General features: G+C 30.0%; 1 protein-coding gene across 1 annotated transcript in view; it reads right to left on the bottom strand.

The window, feature by feature from the left end:
* The window catches only part of LOC142317881 (DNA helicase MCM9-like), a 51,249-nt gene extending 36,987 nt beyond the window's left edge, over positions 1–14,262 (bottom strand). The window contains exons 1-3 of the mRNA XM_075354426.1: positions 14,089–14,262; positions 11,380–11,416; positions 11,097–11,285 (exon numbers count right to left, since the gene is read on the bottom strand). Coding sequence (XP_075210541.1) covers positions 11,097–11,285; positions 11,380–11,416; positions 14,089–14,262 — 400 coding nt within the window. The remainder of the gene's footprint in view (positions 1–11,096; positions 11,286–11,379; positions 11,417–14,088) is intronic.
* Between the last annotated feature and the right edge of the window lie 3,049 nt (positions 14,263–17,311).

Raw genomic sequence — 17,311 nt, 5'->3', positions numbered from 1 at the left:
TCCCTCTGGACTCAACCTAGTTTTGATGTCAACCAAGCATGTATTAGTTATACATTTCATACATAGCTTTTTATTTTTTACAACAAATACGAGTCTAATGTTTGTTTCTCAGACTATTCTTCTACTACAGTACAGCAAATAGTGTCTTTAAAAATCTATTACATTCTTATTATGCTGGTTTTGGTTTTCAATAAACTTCTTTCTGACTGTTTTCCCCTCAGATACCTTACTTTGATATTATTTTTATATGATATTATTTTTGATATTATTATATTATATATTGTTATATTTGATATTATTTTTATAATATCAAAGAACACAAAAATATTAAAAACACAGAAAAAGAAAAATCATAGATGTAGCAGAATAATTCCTCAACATTCAATAGTATCTGCAAACTGTACTTATATATTGCTAAAAGTAACTAAAATTTCTTTTTGGCAAAGGCTAAACTACCCTCAGTCATTATATCTGACAATTCCATTTTGTACTTCTTTCCTTTTTATTATTTAATTTCATTGTAGAATTCAAATATATAAAATAAACAAGGTTTAAATAGGTACATAAACAGTATATATTATTCACATAACACAATTAAGGAATATTTTTACTATTAGGAATATTTAAAAACAGATTTTTGTAATAAAATACAGAAGGAATATTTGGCATAAATCTAAAGCGCATTCCACAACAGAAAATTGTTAAGTTTCCCTTCAATACAGAATTCACTTACTGTTTTCATTTTTTTCCAGATATTTCAGAAAGTTAAGGAATTATTCATGAAAGAACAAAAAGAAATACAGAATAGCCACAAACTAATCAAACAAATGAAAAAAAATACATAATATATATATATATATTTGTGTGTGTGTGTGTCTTAGATAAAAAATTGCAGTTTGCTAGCAGTCATATATCAATTTGCTTAGTCATATTTATCAACAACTTATTATTTCTGTAAAATATTTTTATTATAAGCTTATTAAAACTTTATACTTAACATTTATTATTTATTTAAATTAATGTTATCTTTCAGATGAACAATACGAATAAACTTATTTTAAGTTTATATGTATTTTTGAACAAGCAATACATATAAACTTAATATTTACCTAATTTATAAAATATATATATTTTTTTTTTTTTTACATATTTTTGTTAACTTTTAATTTGTACAATAATAATATCTGATTTTCATACATATTAATTTTGTAGTTGTCAACAAAGTTCCCTTTTAAGTGAGCTGTGTTTCACTAAAATCCATTAAAGTTGTTTTTATTTAATATTTTCTTATGTATTTAAATATCTTTGAAAAATAAATTTGGTTGTTTTTTAGAGTGGTCACAAAAGTCCCTTTCCTTAAAAAGAAATAAACACAAATTGTTGTCATACGTTTATTTAACCCTTAACAGACAACATATGTCTGCCGGCTTCCGTGGCACAAGTGGTAGCATCTCGGCCTTTCATCCAGAGGTCCCAGATTCAAATCCCAGTCAGGGATTTCATCCTCTGAAGCAATACCTAACAATGGTCCTGAAGGTCTGGGAGACAGATATGAAATTAAAAACCTATGTAGTTTACATTTGCTCTGGGATTACACAACACCCCTCTACTTTTCCCTTTACTCTCCTCTACTTTTCAGTCAGGTGACAACCCTAGTCCAGTGCAAGTGTGTTTCTGACAGTCATTGTCCTTTCCAGGTATATTTGTTATCTTCGTTCCATCTAGGAGACGTATTGTGTTAATTGAATAGCTGTACTTCCATCTCAGAGATGTATTGTGTTCCTTGAGTGACTTTATTTTGTAACTTTTATACTATGACTTTTATTGAATTTATACTGATATTAATTGTGTAAATACTGTCTTAAACATATTTTAAAATAAAACATAGAGTCTAATGATTTTGATATTCCTAGCCTTCATATGGGAAATTAGTAGCCTTGCAAGTACTCAGAATTTTGAAAATGATCTTCAAAGTTTGGTGTGTGATGTATTAGAAAGACCTGGTTCAGAATTTGATCCTTATGATAGTAATAAGGATCCAGACTATCAAACTCAGAGCAGGAGGCAAATGAAAATGAGAGTATTGGCCAAGAATCTGTTGAAGCAGTTGATATTAACAAACAAAATGTGGATGAGCCTCTTGCTCAGCCAAAGCGTCAAGATCCAGTGTACTTTTATGGAAAAAAATACGGAGAAAAATGAGCAATTTAAACGGAGAAAAAAAAATCCTTCAGCTAATGTTAGAACAAGAAGCCATAATATATAATAGTTCAACTCCCTCGACTAAAACCAAAAGCAAAGCATTGTGACCTAATCTATCTGTTGATGAAGTAAGGAGTCTTTTATTTACTAATGATATATTGGAAGAGATATTAAAGTGGACGAACAAGAAAATTTCTTTGCTCAGAGCAAACTATCGAAAACCTCAATCTTATTTATCTGATTCGAACATTATTGAACTAACTAGGCTTTTGATTTATACTGCAATATTTAAGTCAAGCAATGAATCAGTTGACAGTTATTTTTCAACTGATGGCACAGGATGCAATATATTTTGCTGTACTATGTCCAGGAATAGATTTTTATTTCTATTGGTAGCATTGCAGTTTGACAATCCTGATGATGGTGATAAAAAAAAGACGATCCTACAACAGCTGTCAGCAATATTCTACGAGTTTATTGAAAATGCCCAGCTTCTTTACTCTCCAGGGCCATTAATGTGTATAGATGAAATGCTAGCTGCATTTCGTGGAGCAGCTTACGCTGCTGTACAATTACTGACTAGCCTGTGGCTTCTCGTACCTGTGTTGGCATTTGCGGGGCCTTGTCCCGTAGGACTCTCGGGTGGCTAGGGTACCGCCCAGGCAGTTTAACTGGCCAGAAGTAGGCGCTTAGGCACCGGCCTCGGTTAGATTAGTTTCAATGGAGGTTGTGCTCGGAGGGTTCGCTCCCCGTGCACGATTTACTAACTTTAGCATGGCGATTTGTCTGATCGGAGTGCACACCTAATGGGGGTGATGGGTGAAATTGGTTGCGATCGACCAGGGTGTTTTCCGGGAGGCCCTCCTAACCGGAGCTGTAGTGAGAGATTAGAGGTTATAATCAGCTCCCGACGGACCAAACTTTAGGACCTCTGGGACTTAGTTTATTGTTTCTTGCGGCTGTACTCCGATCGCTTAAATTCTTACGATCCGTAGCGGGCTTGTTTAGATTTTGTCTAGTTTCAATGGGGGTTGTGCCGGGAAGTCGCTCCCCGAGCACGATCAAAACTTTAGCATGGCGATTTGTCGAATTGGAGTGCACACTTAAGGGTGATGGGTGATGCTGGTTGCGATCGACCTGGGTGTATTCCAAGAGGCCCTGCTAACCGGAGCTGTAGTGAGAGATTAGAGGTTATACTCAGCTCCCGACGGACCAAACTTTAGGGCCTCTGGGACTAGGTTTATTGTTTTTGGCTGTGCTCCAATCGCTTAAATTCTTACGATCCGTTTGCGGTGACCGAATCTGCTGATAGATATGCTGTCATGGCATTCTTGATGCATCTATGCACTAGGAGCGTAGTATTGTTTAGACTGATTGTGGTAGGCGCGGGGTCTTCTTCTCCGCGAGTTAGGCTTTTGCTTAGTTCCTGAGGGCAACGTGGTAGCATTAGGTGTCAGCTGTCTTCTTCGGAAGGCAGAACTCATTACTATCTCTCGTGACAAATTACCGATGTAATTTGCCACGGGCAAATTTTGATGTAATTTTACCGGGGCATCTGCATCAGTGGCATCTCACCGTGGTCGGGCTGAACACTGTGGAATGTGTTTCAGTTTGAGGGCAGAAGATTTCCTATTTACCTTTTAGACAAAACTAATGTTTCTTTTAGTATTATATAAAATTAAATTGTATACAACAACCTTAAGTTTAATTAATATTAATTTCAATTAACAACATGTTGCAAATACTGTATTTAAGATTATTTTGTCATTAAATTTTATTTGTGTCACTTTGTGTGTTAATTATACCTAAATTACATAACAGTGTCCCTCAGACATATGCTGTTGGTTAAGTAATTTTAAAGCATGAAGTCTGTTAAAAGTTAATATTTTTACAAATAAAACTCACTGCAAGTTATATACATCTCTGTTGTCCGCATACAATTTTATTAATTGCCAACTGCATTTAGACATTCTCTTAAATGCTGAAAATCAAAGTAATAAAAGCAGTTTTTAACAGTTTTTTGCTCATCAACATTCTCATAGAGATTTTTTTGTTTGATTATACCCTAAAGGTTTTCACAGGCTGTTAAGCCTGAACTTCTAGGCAGCCACTAAATTTAGGGGTAATCAACAATCTAAAAATAAACATTTAAAAATCCCTTACCAACTGAGCATAATGAATTAGATCTCCATCTTGTAAATGACACTTAATTCCATATCAATCAATCAAAACAGAAGAGGATAATAATTTTCAAGCATGTTTGCCATTAGAACTTCCTTCAAAAGAATATTGCCCTGAGATGAATTTCAGAAAACCCGTTATATCATGGAAAGGAACTTTGTGGTCACTCTGTAGTTGCTGTAATCATTTGCTAGTTTCAGTCAGTTAATAAATTTTCAAAAACTAATTATGCAAAGGTTAAAGGGAAAACATAGCATAAGGGAATGCAAAATAGCGTCAAACAATCTATAACTTAAAAACAAAAACAACAAATTTGGAAGCTGTAACTCAGGATTCTGCTAAACAAAAACGTGAATTCACCTCTAATGGAAAGAAAAGAGGTAAAACCACGCTACATTAGACTTGAAATTTGGTTTAAACCCTGATTACCCAGTCACAAAAAATAAGACTTTTCAACCTTTGTGGTATCAAAATTTGTTACAATTCCTAGTCAAAAATCCTTTGAATTCAATTCACATCATTATATCATATTAAAACTAAATCATAATTATTCAATTAACTGGTTTCATTAGCAATATACTCACACAGCACAATTAACATTCTCACGTGTTTATAACACAACGGACTACAAGACAACACTTCAAACTACTCATAACCTTCTCGTGCCAAGCGCGGGAATCACATACATGTACTTTACGTAGGAAATTGTCTGCCTTCTGGATTTCGAATCGCTGTTTAACTTTGCATTGCCAGTATCAGTGCGGAAACACAAGCAAAAGAAAACCCCGATCGTTATGAGATAGTACATAAAATGGGCTTTAATAGGAATAAATTAATAATAATTTCAAAATGTTTTCTACCAGTAACAAGAAAAGTAAAAAACGTAAATAGAAAAAGTCAATATAAATATCTACTTGAAAATTTATCCGAACGCTTACCTAAACAAATACATTTATTTAAACAGCACCCGTAATCTCATTTTTTCCATTAAATCTTTTCCCACATTATTTTTAGAAAATAAATAATATTATTAATTCGGTTTTGGCTCATTTTTCACGAACTACACGTGTTTACCTTTAATTTCGGACACTGCATGATACCCGTAAAAATATAAACAGATCGCCATCGATACTTTTCCTTGGAGGAATTACTTTCTTCTCTAAGGAAAATTATTCATCAATAAAGGTAAGCATTACATACATTTAGGGTTCGTAACCTTATCACAAACCAAGATGTAATCAAAGTTTTTTTTATTTACTATGTCCACAGCAAAAGTACCTTTTCAGATTATTACCAAGTTGTGCAAGTAACAGGTAAAGTTTATTACCCATAAAATGTAATCTTTTCTAAAAGAATAAAAAAATCGCCTTTAGAGGCCTAGAAATTGAGTAAAGGCAACGTTGATTTCGTTGAACTTTTTATGTAACAATCCTACATGTTTTGATGATGGTAAGTTTAGAAAAAAATTGTGTAGTAGTTGGAAGTTGGGTACCAAGCAAAGAGACACACACAAAAATAAATATAATAACTTAGTCAGCATAATACATTTATTTCCATAATGTATTTAAATTTATTGCTCTTGAAACAACAGGTGTTTTAAAATTACATTTAGAAAGAAGTGATGTACTTATTTTTGGAATCTTACCAAATAAATGTTTGATAACAGCTATTTCAACTTTGTAAAACAAATATATAATAAAAATCAACTGTAAATTATCAAATAGCAACACCTTGCTATTTTATAATGGTGAGAGTGCTGAATTCAACGATGATTGACTATTCTATAATTAGAAACTTGCAAATTTTTTTAATATTTAACAGTACACAACTGTTAATAACTGCAATAGATGACTCATGCTCTGTAGCTTATAACTGACACTCCACTGAGTAAAATCTGTAAGTATTGATTCCCTTTACAGTAAAGTTCCAAATCAACCTTCTTTAACCTGCTGGCTGGATCATCTTTTTCCTCTTCTATTTCAAAGATGACACCCCCATAAGTACTGTTGAGGCTAGTGCTCTTGAAAGTTTTGAAGAAAACCACTTGAGCTCTTCAGCAGAAATAATCTTTCTAAAATCAGCATTCCAGCACATGTAAGGAATAAAATAAATCTCCTTTATAATGCTGAATAAGTATAATTAGCGACTGCTTGACCTGGATGTTGAAATATGATAGGAATATGACAGGTCACTCTGGATTGAAAAAATCACTTATTTTGGTAGCATGCATAAAAAATAAATTTTTGGGCCAAATGGTTAAATGCCTTGTATCCCACTTTTCTAACAGCATGAAATTTAACATCTACAAGTAACATGGAAATGCTAAAATATGATATTTTGTCTGCTATAAGAAATTCTGGAAATTATTTCTATTATGTACGATTTCAACATATGGAATAGCTCCTCATTTTAGTTGTGAAGATTTTTGAATGAGCTGTTTCCTCAGAAGTGGATCAGAAAAAGGAGACAATGGAATGATTTGCTAGAGCTCCAGATCTTATCAGGTCTGAATAATTTTTTATTAATCATGGAAACTTCCCCTTTAATCACATTTTTATAGTGTTTATATGAGCCATTGAAAAATATAACTAACCAGCTCATTGCCTAACTACCCATATCATTTTGATGATATCAAAATGGGGTAAAATTTGAGCACTTCTTTTAATTATTATATTGAATGTTCAAGAAGTTCCCATACCTTAGACAAATGTACATGTGGACTTTGTACATATTTTGAACATTTATATAAATTTGTACTTATAAATTATTTATCCATTGGACAATTGTGCTGAATGTACAGAGATATGAATCTTCATGTCCTCCTAGATCTCCATAATAATTATGGCTTCATAGTGGTCATTGCAGTAGGGCTGTTGATAGTTTTAAACCAAAGCCAACCTGCACTAACCTAAAATTTTTCATTTAGGAAATCCCACACTCAAAAAGCAAACAGCTGGAGCCCTGTCTTGCTATATTTAGGCATGTACCAAACCGTCTCTTGAATTTGAGATATTAACCATCTTCCCAATATTAACAAATAAAAATCACTGTTCATCTACTCTTAAAAAATAATATGATCCAAACAAGTATCACAATGTCATCCTGGCCCATATCATAACGTGGTGGATTCCTATAAAATGAGTATTCTTCTTAGTCCAGAAACCTCATTCCTGGCTAATGAACTACGATAAATCCCACATTCATCAGAAGCAACACTCTTGTGCAGAACATTGCATCTGAAGATTGTCCAAATAAAGCACGACAGGCTGCAACATGCTGCTTAATATTCCATACAATAATTCATTCACAAAGGTTTATCAAAAGTGAAAGTTTAAAAAAGGTTTCATATTGAAATTTTTTCTAATATGGTCATGTATTATCATCAGGTAAATTAAGTTCTGTTTGTTTAAAAATAGATTTAATTGAAGGCTGCTAAATCGAATCTGCAAAGGTGACAAATGTGTGCACTCCTGACTTCTGTAGTTCATTCTCAGCCTGTGTTTAAGACTGCCAGAATCAAATGCACATTTCTCCTGATCAAACATTCTATATCTACAAGGCAGGTCCTTGTTAGTGTTCACAAAATGAATTTATTATTCGTGGCATTGTTTGCCCTCATGCGTTGTTGTTTATTACCCAAACACATGCCACTTACCACTCCTCAACACTGTAACTGTATCCGCTCACATCAGTCTTAGCTTTGCAATTATAACAAGAGAGTAAGTAAGTGTCCTGTGTGACTTGACAACAAGAATACCAACCATCATAATGAGATTACTTCTCAGGACTCTAATACCAGGCAGTTTTCTAAACAGTAGCAATCTTAATTGAATTCAGGAGTATAGAGACATCTCAGACATACTGTAGAATTTATTTCAAAAATTTTTGTAACCATAATGAATTATAAGATTATTTTATAAGCAAAATTTTATTATTACTATGCTACCTCAGATTTAATTCAAATACTTTGTACAACGATGTTAATTGTTAATATTATTTTCTTCATCAACACTTCATTAGTAAGAATAATGCAACCATCCTGTCCTGATGGATTTATACTTGCAGTTAATTTTAAACAAAAATTCATAAATATCCATTTACAGCAAAAAATAAATAAAATCATGTAATCCTATCAAAATTTACTCAACAATCCTGTCCTCACCTAATTGTTGTTTAAAGAATTAGAATTTATATTCCAGAGAAAACTGTTCATTTTTAAAACATAAACAGATTTAGCTTCTCAAACATGAATACAACATTGGATTTCACCATTGAATTTATTGTTAATTTTACATGAGTATCAGGTACGACAAGAACTGTAGCTGTAACACTATTAAGAGTTATGTAAGTAATTTAATGTATATTCAAGACGAAGATAGTGTAATGATTAGCTGGCTTCTAGTTCAGTTGGCTCTAAGTCCAGTTATCAGTGAAAGCATAACACTTTTTCAACATTTTATCTTACTTATTAAAATATATGCACAGCATATGCAGGGATACATGAAAAAAATATAAGACAAAAATTTTGAATATATTTTAAAAATAAATTCTATTCATTAAATGATTTAAAAAATTAATTTTGAAGTGCTTACATTACACTCCTCAAAGTATTTTGTCGTTTCCAGACATAGTATGTATTTGTATATATATATATTAAATTCTAATAATATAAACCACTTAGTACAGAATATTGAGATAAGACATATTTTACTTTTTTATTAAAATATTAAACTATTTAATTAAATATTTTAATCATGACTGAGGTTGCAGGATGCCATGAAATTACTTTCATGACAAAATTAAATTATGTCATATCTCAATATTCTGTACTTGGTGGTTTATGTTATAGAATTAAAAATATAATTAACAGTACAGAGGAAATATATGAATTTTAAAAAGTATAATTTTATATGTGTATATATATATATATATATATATATATATATTTTTTTTTTTTTTTGATAATTCATTAACATATTGACCACTGTGCTAATAAAATATAATATTAAATGAAATATAAAACACCAAAACACAGTAAATAGATAAGTTAAACATACCATATTAATTCCAAGAGTAGATTTTCAGGATCCCATATCTTAAGTTATTAAATTCTATAATTATATTAATACATATTTATTTATGATTTGTTAATTTGTCAAAATTGCTTTTTTGAAAATTTTGTAATTTATTATGGCCGAACACACAAATTCTGCTGTATAAATGATATTGCTTATTATAACCAGTATCATTTATAACAAACTTGAAGGAAGCAGGGAAACTTTACTTGTACCTATACATTATTCCTCAAATTTCTGATAACAAGCAATTCGGAGTAAATGAAACTTTAGACTAACATACTGAAGATCAAAAATATCTTCTGACACTTTCATATGTCAGAACAACAACAAAGAAAATATTATGCAAGTGTGCATTTTCATAATATTGTTTAATATAGTTAATTACACGTTTTTAATCAATAAAATACATATGTACTTTATCCTCCTAAGTATATTAAATTACCAAAAATATATTAAAGTCTTTATAAATAATTAACATGTGCAGACCTATGCTACACATTTTATTCACAGAGTGAATTATTAGAATAGATTTTTTTAGTATTTTACATAATCCACTTTCAATTCTTTAACATATACAAATAATGATTAATTAATCACGAAAGTAAAAGATTGTATGCTTCTCAAAATTGTAACTGGGAAACCTTACTCCAAGGCGAAATAAAAATTCATTTGTACAGATTGTATAATCTTTATACACAGTAGAAGCTAATCTAGGGTTTTCAGCACTCTGGGACAAAGTCAGTTTTCACATCCCCTTGTGACAAGGTGTTTACCATAAGGGGATGGGTCTATTTCGTGGCATATATTTTGGGTATGAAGAGAATGAAAAAAGTAAAATGATTAAGGCAACAATGGTACTTATAATAACAGATATAATTAAATAACAGAGAAGGACAGATTCAAGAATTAGATAAAAGATTAATGCAGAATTATTTCATATTAAAATATTAGTCAAACATCACATTGCGAAAACTTAAAACATTACTTTCAAAATAATAACCTTAAAAGTTAACATAAAGTAAAGAAATAGTTTGATATACTGCTTTAGATGTAGTTATCTAAATTCAGAGAGAAATTCTAATTGCCTTTGCTGCTGCAAATTTATTGATTAGTTCCTCAAAATTTATTCTGTTGGTAACCTCCTACTCCTCACTCAGCAAAGCCAAAGCTGATAATCTTTCCTGTCCCATGGTTGATCTCAGACAGGACAAGAAAAGTTTTAAAAAGCCTTTCACAATTGGCATTGGATGTTGCAATAGTCAGTAAGATCTGAAGACCAACTCTCAGATTTGGAAATACATCATCCCCATGCTACACAATGAAGTGAAGCAGGTCTTCTGATTCGAAAGTTTAACACATCAGCCCTTGTTTTGAATAGCTTAGGCAGCCTATTATTTTACTGAACATTTCCAAGCCATCCTAGACTGTATTACAAAAGCTTTCTGTAAAAATGCATCTCTGTTTCAAACTATTTTCATTGGTTGTGCACGTCAGTTCCTTTGTGTCTAAAAGAAACCAAAACTACAGTCCAGTTTCTTCACGCTAATCAATTTGTCTCCTGTTTCTGCGAGTATTTTGTCAATCATACTTTTCATCAGTCATAACATTTCATTTCCTGCTGCGAGTCCTACATACATCCTCTCTGTTGTTTCTCTGCAGCATTATTGAAATTCATGATGTAGTCCTGAAGCCTTTTCTGAACCTGGTCAATCTTAGCAAGTACAGTATTCCAGAAACAAAGAAGAACCAAAAACTCAAATGATAAAATCTTATGTAACAACTGAATTCCTTCACTTCTTGTATCTGAATTTTCATCCTGATCATCTGCAATATTTTCCAATAGTTCTAGTTGATTATGTATCAGTTTAACAGCTTCTACACTGGCACTCCAAGTTTCTGACTGACTTCACTGATATACCAAGAGCAGTTATTGATCTCTTCCATCGAAGAGTTGACTGTGAAAAATAAACATATGTAGCTTGCACAGTACTGAAAAATGTCACACCTGCTAGCACATGATTAACAACATAAACCCCAACTAAATTAAATGTGTGGTTATCACAGTTAACAAATGTAGCTTCTTAGTTAAGTGCAGTAAATCTTTGGTGAACTCCTGGTTTATAGTCAGATATTACAGATGCATTGTCATCGAGTCTTTAGAATGTAATTTATCCTTCTCCAGTCGTTGCAATTTCATGTCTGCAATACCTTCTACATGTTTTTTACAGGCTTGAATGAATCCTAAGAAAGACTCCTTCCTTAATAACTACAGTTTTTTCCTCAAAGTTTATATCTACAAATCTTATGGTCTCTGATATTTGTTCTTGGGGAACAGCCATCAGGAGTAGAATGTAACGGTAGATGATAAAAACTGGATGAACTGAATTTGTGTTTCTGGTGAAAGGAACATTTAATCCCGGATTTTGCTGAACATATAAAAGGTGGCCCTTCATGACTGGGTCGAACTCTGTAACAAGCTTCTAAAGTTTTACAAAATTTCCAGTAATAATTTAATTGCCAGTAATAAATTGTAATAATTTGATTTAGTTTAGCATCTTCCAGCATGATTCATGTTGGAACTTAATTATTGTTTGTTATAAATATTCAAACTAGTATAATTTGAAATTGTCCCATACATTAAACCACAAATAGACAAACATTACATTTCAGAATGAAATTGGAAATGCATTTAAGAGGGGAAAACATTTCATCCTGAAAATCATTCATAACTATTTTATATCATTTTGGTGCCCCAAAATGCTGCAAAGGACAGATGTCTCCTGGTGCTTATTATTTTAATCCTACCTAATTATATCTTTTAAATGGTTTAATTTTTTATTAGTATTTTATGCATTAAGTTTTTAGAAGTCTATCTTCTAATAGGACAGTTGTTTTTCAACTTTTACTACTTGCTTTGAACAATAAAATTGGACCATTAATGGAAAGTTTTTGTTAAAACCATGCTAATAAACATACTAATATAAAACATTCTGATACCAACATTATTTTTAATGCTGTAACATTTGCTTTTCTTCCACTTTTTTGTTAAATATCCTTATTTTTCCACATTGTACTAGGCGATACATTTTTATCATTTATTCATAGATTTGTTTGTAACTAGTATCTACCACTTCTGAATGGCAAATAATGTTCATTTCCTCTTCAACTGAACATTTTTTTTTTTTTTACTTATTTTAAAAATAAAAAACTGTTTTGACATCTTTTTATAAAAGTATGAGGAATCTAGGTTGGCTGGCATTGTTTGCTATAGTTTATAATTTACCAGATCTCTCTCTAGTCATTTACGTGCGAGTTCTAAACTTTTAAAATGAAGATCAAACATTACGGCTGACAGGAATTCAGGCAGTGACATGTTTTTTGCATTTTAAAAATTTGACTGGCTAACACATGAAGGTGACTGGTTCTGGTAGTAATGTGATAAATGAAATAAATGTATGAAAGGAAAATGAAATATTTTGATTAGTAGAAAGCCATACATGACAAAAAGCATTTTGGGTAACCTCTTTGTGATCATCATTGACGAAGTATATTGTGATGAAATAAAGAAAAAAGAAACCAAGCCATCTTAATTATGGAAAAGATTCTTCCAAAACTCTTTAGAGTAGTTCTAGTAAAAATCATCCAGCAGAATTTAGACTACAACAGGATTTGAGCATATTGGACATTATATATGTAATAAAAACATAATTGGACAGGTAACAAAGGAATATGATGAGAGTATTTTGAAGTTCAAGGATCAGTATGACCAATGTCTGTCTAAATAATGGTATCGTATGTAAAGAAGCAGGCAAAGGTTTTTTATTAAAAAATTTTACACTAATTCTTTTCATGTTAACTTTTTTATAATTAAACAAACTACTTTGAAGTAGCCCTGGAATATAATTTTTTAACTTTAAATTTATTTATTATTCGTGTGATTTCTTTAGCAGAGATCTGTTTTATTTTACAATAGCATTATCAGTGTTTTTGTTTAAATAAAATTAAAATAAATGATAATTCTTATGTAAAGTTCCTTTAACCTCTTTATTTTTAATGGTGAAGACAAAAAATTTTTATTTTTATAGCACTTATAATAGCTATGTCTTTACCCAATATTCAATCTCCCAATTTTGTGGCTGAAAGATAAGGGCTCAAAAATGTTAAATGTAAAATAGGCATGTGGCTCATTTTTTAAAACCAATTAAAGACAAAAAGTGGTATTAACGAGAGGTTGATGAACTGATTGTTAAAAATCCTTCAATGGTCAAAAAAATGTTGAAATAACACTACAGTTAAAGGAAAGCAAGTAAAATATTGGCAAAGTATCGAGGTTTTTTGAGATGTTTCAGTAATCATTTGATAATAAAAATTACTTAAAAACCACTAGAGTAAATGTTCAAACTATGGATCCAAAATTTTTTTACAGTAGCAGAGATGTAATTGAAAAGTAGAAAAATTCATATTGCTGTTATCATTACGCAGCATCTGTGATTGTTTTGTATAACATACACTTTCAATTCTCTGCCTCATTTTTTCAAAATGTATGGGTTTTTGAACTTCATGCACTCCCAAAGAAAAATATCTAAACAAAATAAGTTTGGTGAATGAGCCAACTATTTAATATTACCTTGTCTATCAATCTTCCTTCAACTTGAGAATTTAAAACTCTCTCACATGGAGGTAATAACATGGTAATACCCATTTTATTGAAAAATTGGGTAGTTTTCAACAATTTGGCTTGATTAACATCCATAATTGATGGAACAATTTCATCCCATAACTGCTCCAAATTTGGGTCCATTTAGTGACCCATTGATACAATTGTCAAATTATACAATCCCAATAAATTCCAATCCAAACATTTAGTCAAAATGAAAGTCAAATGAGATATTCAAGAAATCAGTTACAGTTAGTATTTGAACAGTACAAACTGTTAAGATTGTTAACTGAATCAAGAAAAGAAAATCAGCATTCATCATTTAAACATATATATCACAGATAACCATCAGAATTCTGACCTATTACATTCACCATAGTTTCAAAAAATTGTAACCTTCAATCTGGATCATGTTCATTGAGTTATTGAAGAAATGTATTTTTTAAGTATTTTAAGAATTACATTAAGAGTATACTTATATTTTATTAAGAGTGAGACTTATATTTGTTGTACAAGTATTTTGTATACTGACCAGACAAATATACCAGTTTCAGTTGCAGTTTGAGAAATGTAGTTCTATTGTAACATTTTCAAGAACATAAATTTGGTTCACTTCTATCATTGCTAAGATTTTGCCACTTTGAGGAGCTTCTTTAAAAGTAGAATTGCCTGTAAATTTCTTAACTAAGTCTGAGAAGTAAGCAACTTGTCAGTTAGTCTGAATATGTTTCATTGAACATACAGACAGCACATCAATAATTTTTAAGAGCTAGAACATACAAGATCATTACTACTGTCTTCATCAGAGTGATTCATCTTCTTTTGTGCTAAAAACAATGTTTTGTGTATATAATAATGTACATTATACTATAAGAACAACTAAATGAAAACAAGGACAACAAACAACATTGCTTGATCCTAACGTACAACAATGAAATTAAACTAAACCATTTATTAACAATCTACTAACTAATTATTGTTTTATTAAATTTACATAAAGAAAAATTATATCATTAGTTTTTCATTAAATAAATTTAAAAACATGGTTTTAAAACTATTAAATAACTATGTTTTAATTTAAAGGTATTTTTAATGTTAACAACTGATATCAGTTTCACCAGTATACATCAGTTGATTTTTAGTCATTGGTTATTATCAACTGATTTTCATTACAATCCAAACAATGATGGAAATCTCAAATAATTTGCCAATAACTTACTGCTTCTCTTCTCACTTTTCTTAAACTACAGTAAACAGTGTTAAAAAATTCAAATTTTAACAGTTCAATTTATCAATATCAAGGACCAGTCACACCATTTTTTGTCTTTAAATAGCTTTAAAAAATTTGTGACACGCCCCACTTTCACATTTAAAATTTTTGAACCTAAAAACTCAGGGAAACTAAATAAATATTGGTAAAATATTATTTTTATGATTTAATAAGTGATGCTAGGTTTAAAATTTTTCATCTTCAACTATTAAAAAGTTAGAGATTTTAACTTTATATCCTATATAACACATATTGTAAATTTAAAGTTTACTTTAAAAATATTAAAACACAGGAAGGTTAGATTCATTTGATCCACTAGATATAGATTTTTTGTAAGCAAATATGCATATATTTAATACGTTTTGAATTAAACATATTTTGATGGAGATTAAAAATATATAGATTATGGTAATAATATGCTTTAAATTCATAAAAATGTTTGTTTACCTATGTAAAACATCTATATGTTTTGAAGTATGAACATTTTCTGAGAACCATTCATCACATTTACTTCATACAACAAATGTCATGGCAAAAAAAAAATAATAATAAAGAATTTAAATATGAATCTGAATCATCAAAACAAAGTTAGCATTCTGTGAATTCATTTTTTACGTTTACAGTGACCAATTCCTTAAAATTACTCAAAAATTAAATAAAATATACCAAAGGTTATCTTTAAGGCAAGTATATTAATGCAGAGGGTAGGTACCACAAATAATACAAAATTCATAAGAAAAAATAATAAAACAACAAAATTCATGGAATGTATTTGTTAAACCACTACAATAATAAATATTCAGGTAAATAATAATAATAATAATAATACAGAAATACAATTATTCTAATCAAAGAAATTTCAAATAGCACCCAGATAGTCTTAAGATAATTTTTTATAAAGTTTCAATTAATTGTTATATTTTGTGGAATATAATTATTTAAATATATATTTTTTTAATTAAGTGAGGGAAACAACTTTTTAAAATTTCATAAATATTTTACATCAGAAAATCAGGTAAAGTTTTGTAAATTTTAACCGCCAGCATTTGCAGTAGCTATATATATTTATTATTTATTCATAAAACAAACAGAAATGGCTATTATTAAATCTGAACTTATTTTGAAGAAATATATCCAACATTTCATATTACTATAAAACTGGAAATATTACTTTTTACAAAAAAATCTATTATAAATTACTGTAGATATAGATATAAATGTGAATTTATTAAAAATATTTTTTCCATTCTAAATTTGGATTTTATATCTTTTTAAAGATTGCCTTCATTTACTTCTTCCAAAATAAAAATATTTAAAATATGTGAAGTATTTACTATTATATTTATAAATAAGTTTCAGTTACTTTATACCATGCTGATTATCATTTTATCACGGGCAAAGGAAATATGATTCCTCCACCATCAATTCAATACTATATCAAGTCTTAGAAGTGACATTAATGCATATTACCATGATAGTTTTTGTATTCTTATTTTAAATTTAATAAAATTCTTCATTCCATCAGCTACATAATTTTTTGTATATTTTGACCTGTAATAGAACACGTTCCTAGGCATTGAATTACTTTGAGACTATACTGCTCATCAACTAAGTAAACTTGAAAAAGAATATATAACCAAAAAAAAAAAAAAAAAACTGTGAATAAATTAATAAATTTTTATTTTGATTGTTCAGCTTTTACATATAAAAAATAAATTTTAAATAAACAGAGTGTTTCTAAAATGGTGGGCTGGCTATACTTTTTCGGATTCTACTTGTAAAACTAAACAAAAAATATCCTTAGGAAAAATGGTGATTTCTCCTTCATTCTTCCCCTGTCCATTTTGTTATTTTTATATAAAAATTTATATTTCAAGTTTAGATAGACAGATCACATTAATATTTGGTAAATGTCTTGGTAAT

This window comes from Lycorma delicatula, chromosome 1 (assembly GCF_047948215.1).
Source record: "Lycorma delicatula isolate Av1 chromosome 1, ASM4794821v1, whole genome shotgun sequence".
NCBI classification, from domain to species: domain Eukaryota; kingdom Metazoa; phylum Arthropoda; class Insecta; order Hemiptera; family Fulgoridae; genus Lycorma; species Lycorma delicatula.
This window is presented reverse-complemented; position numbering and strand designations above follow the sequence as displayed.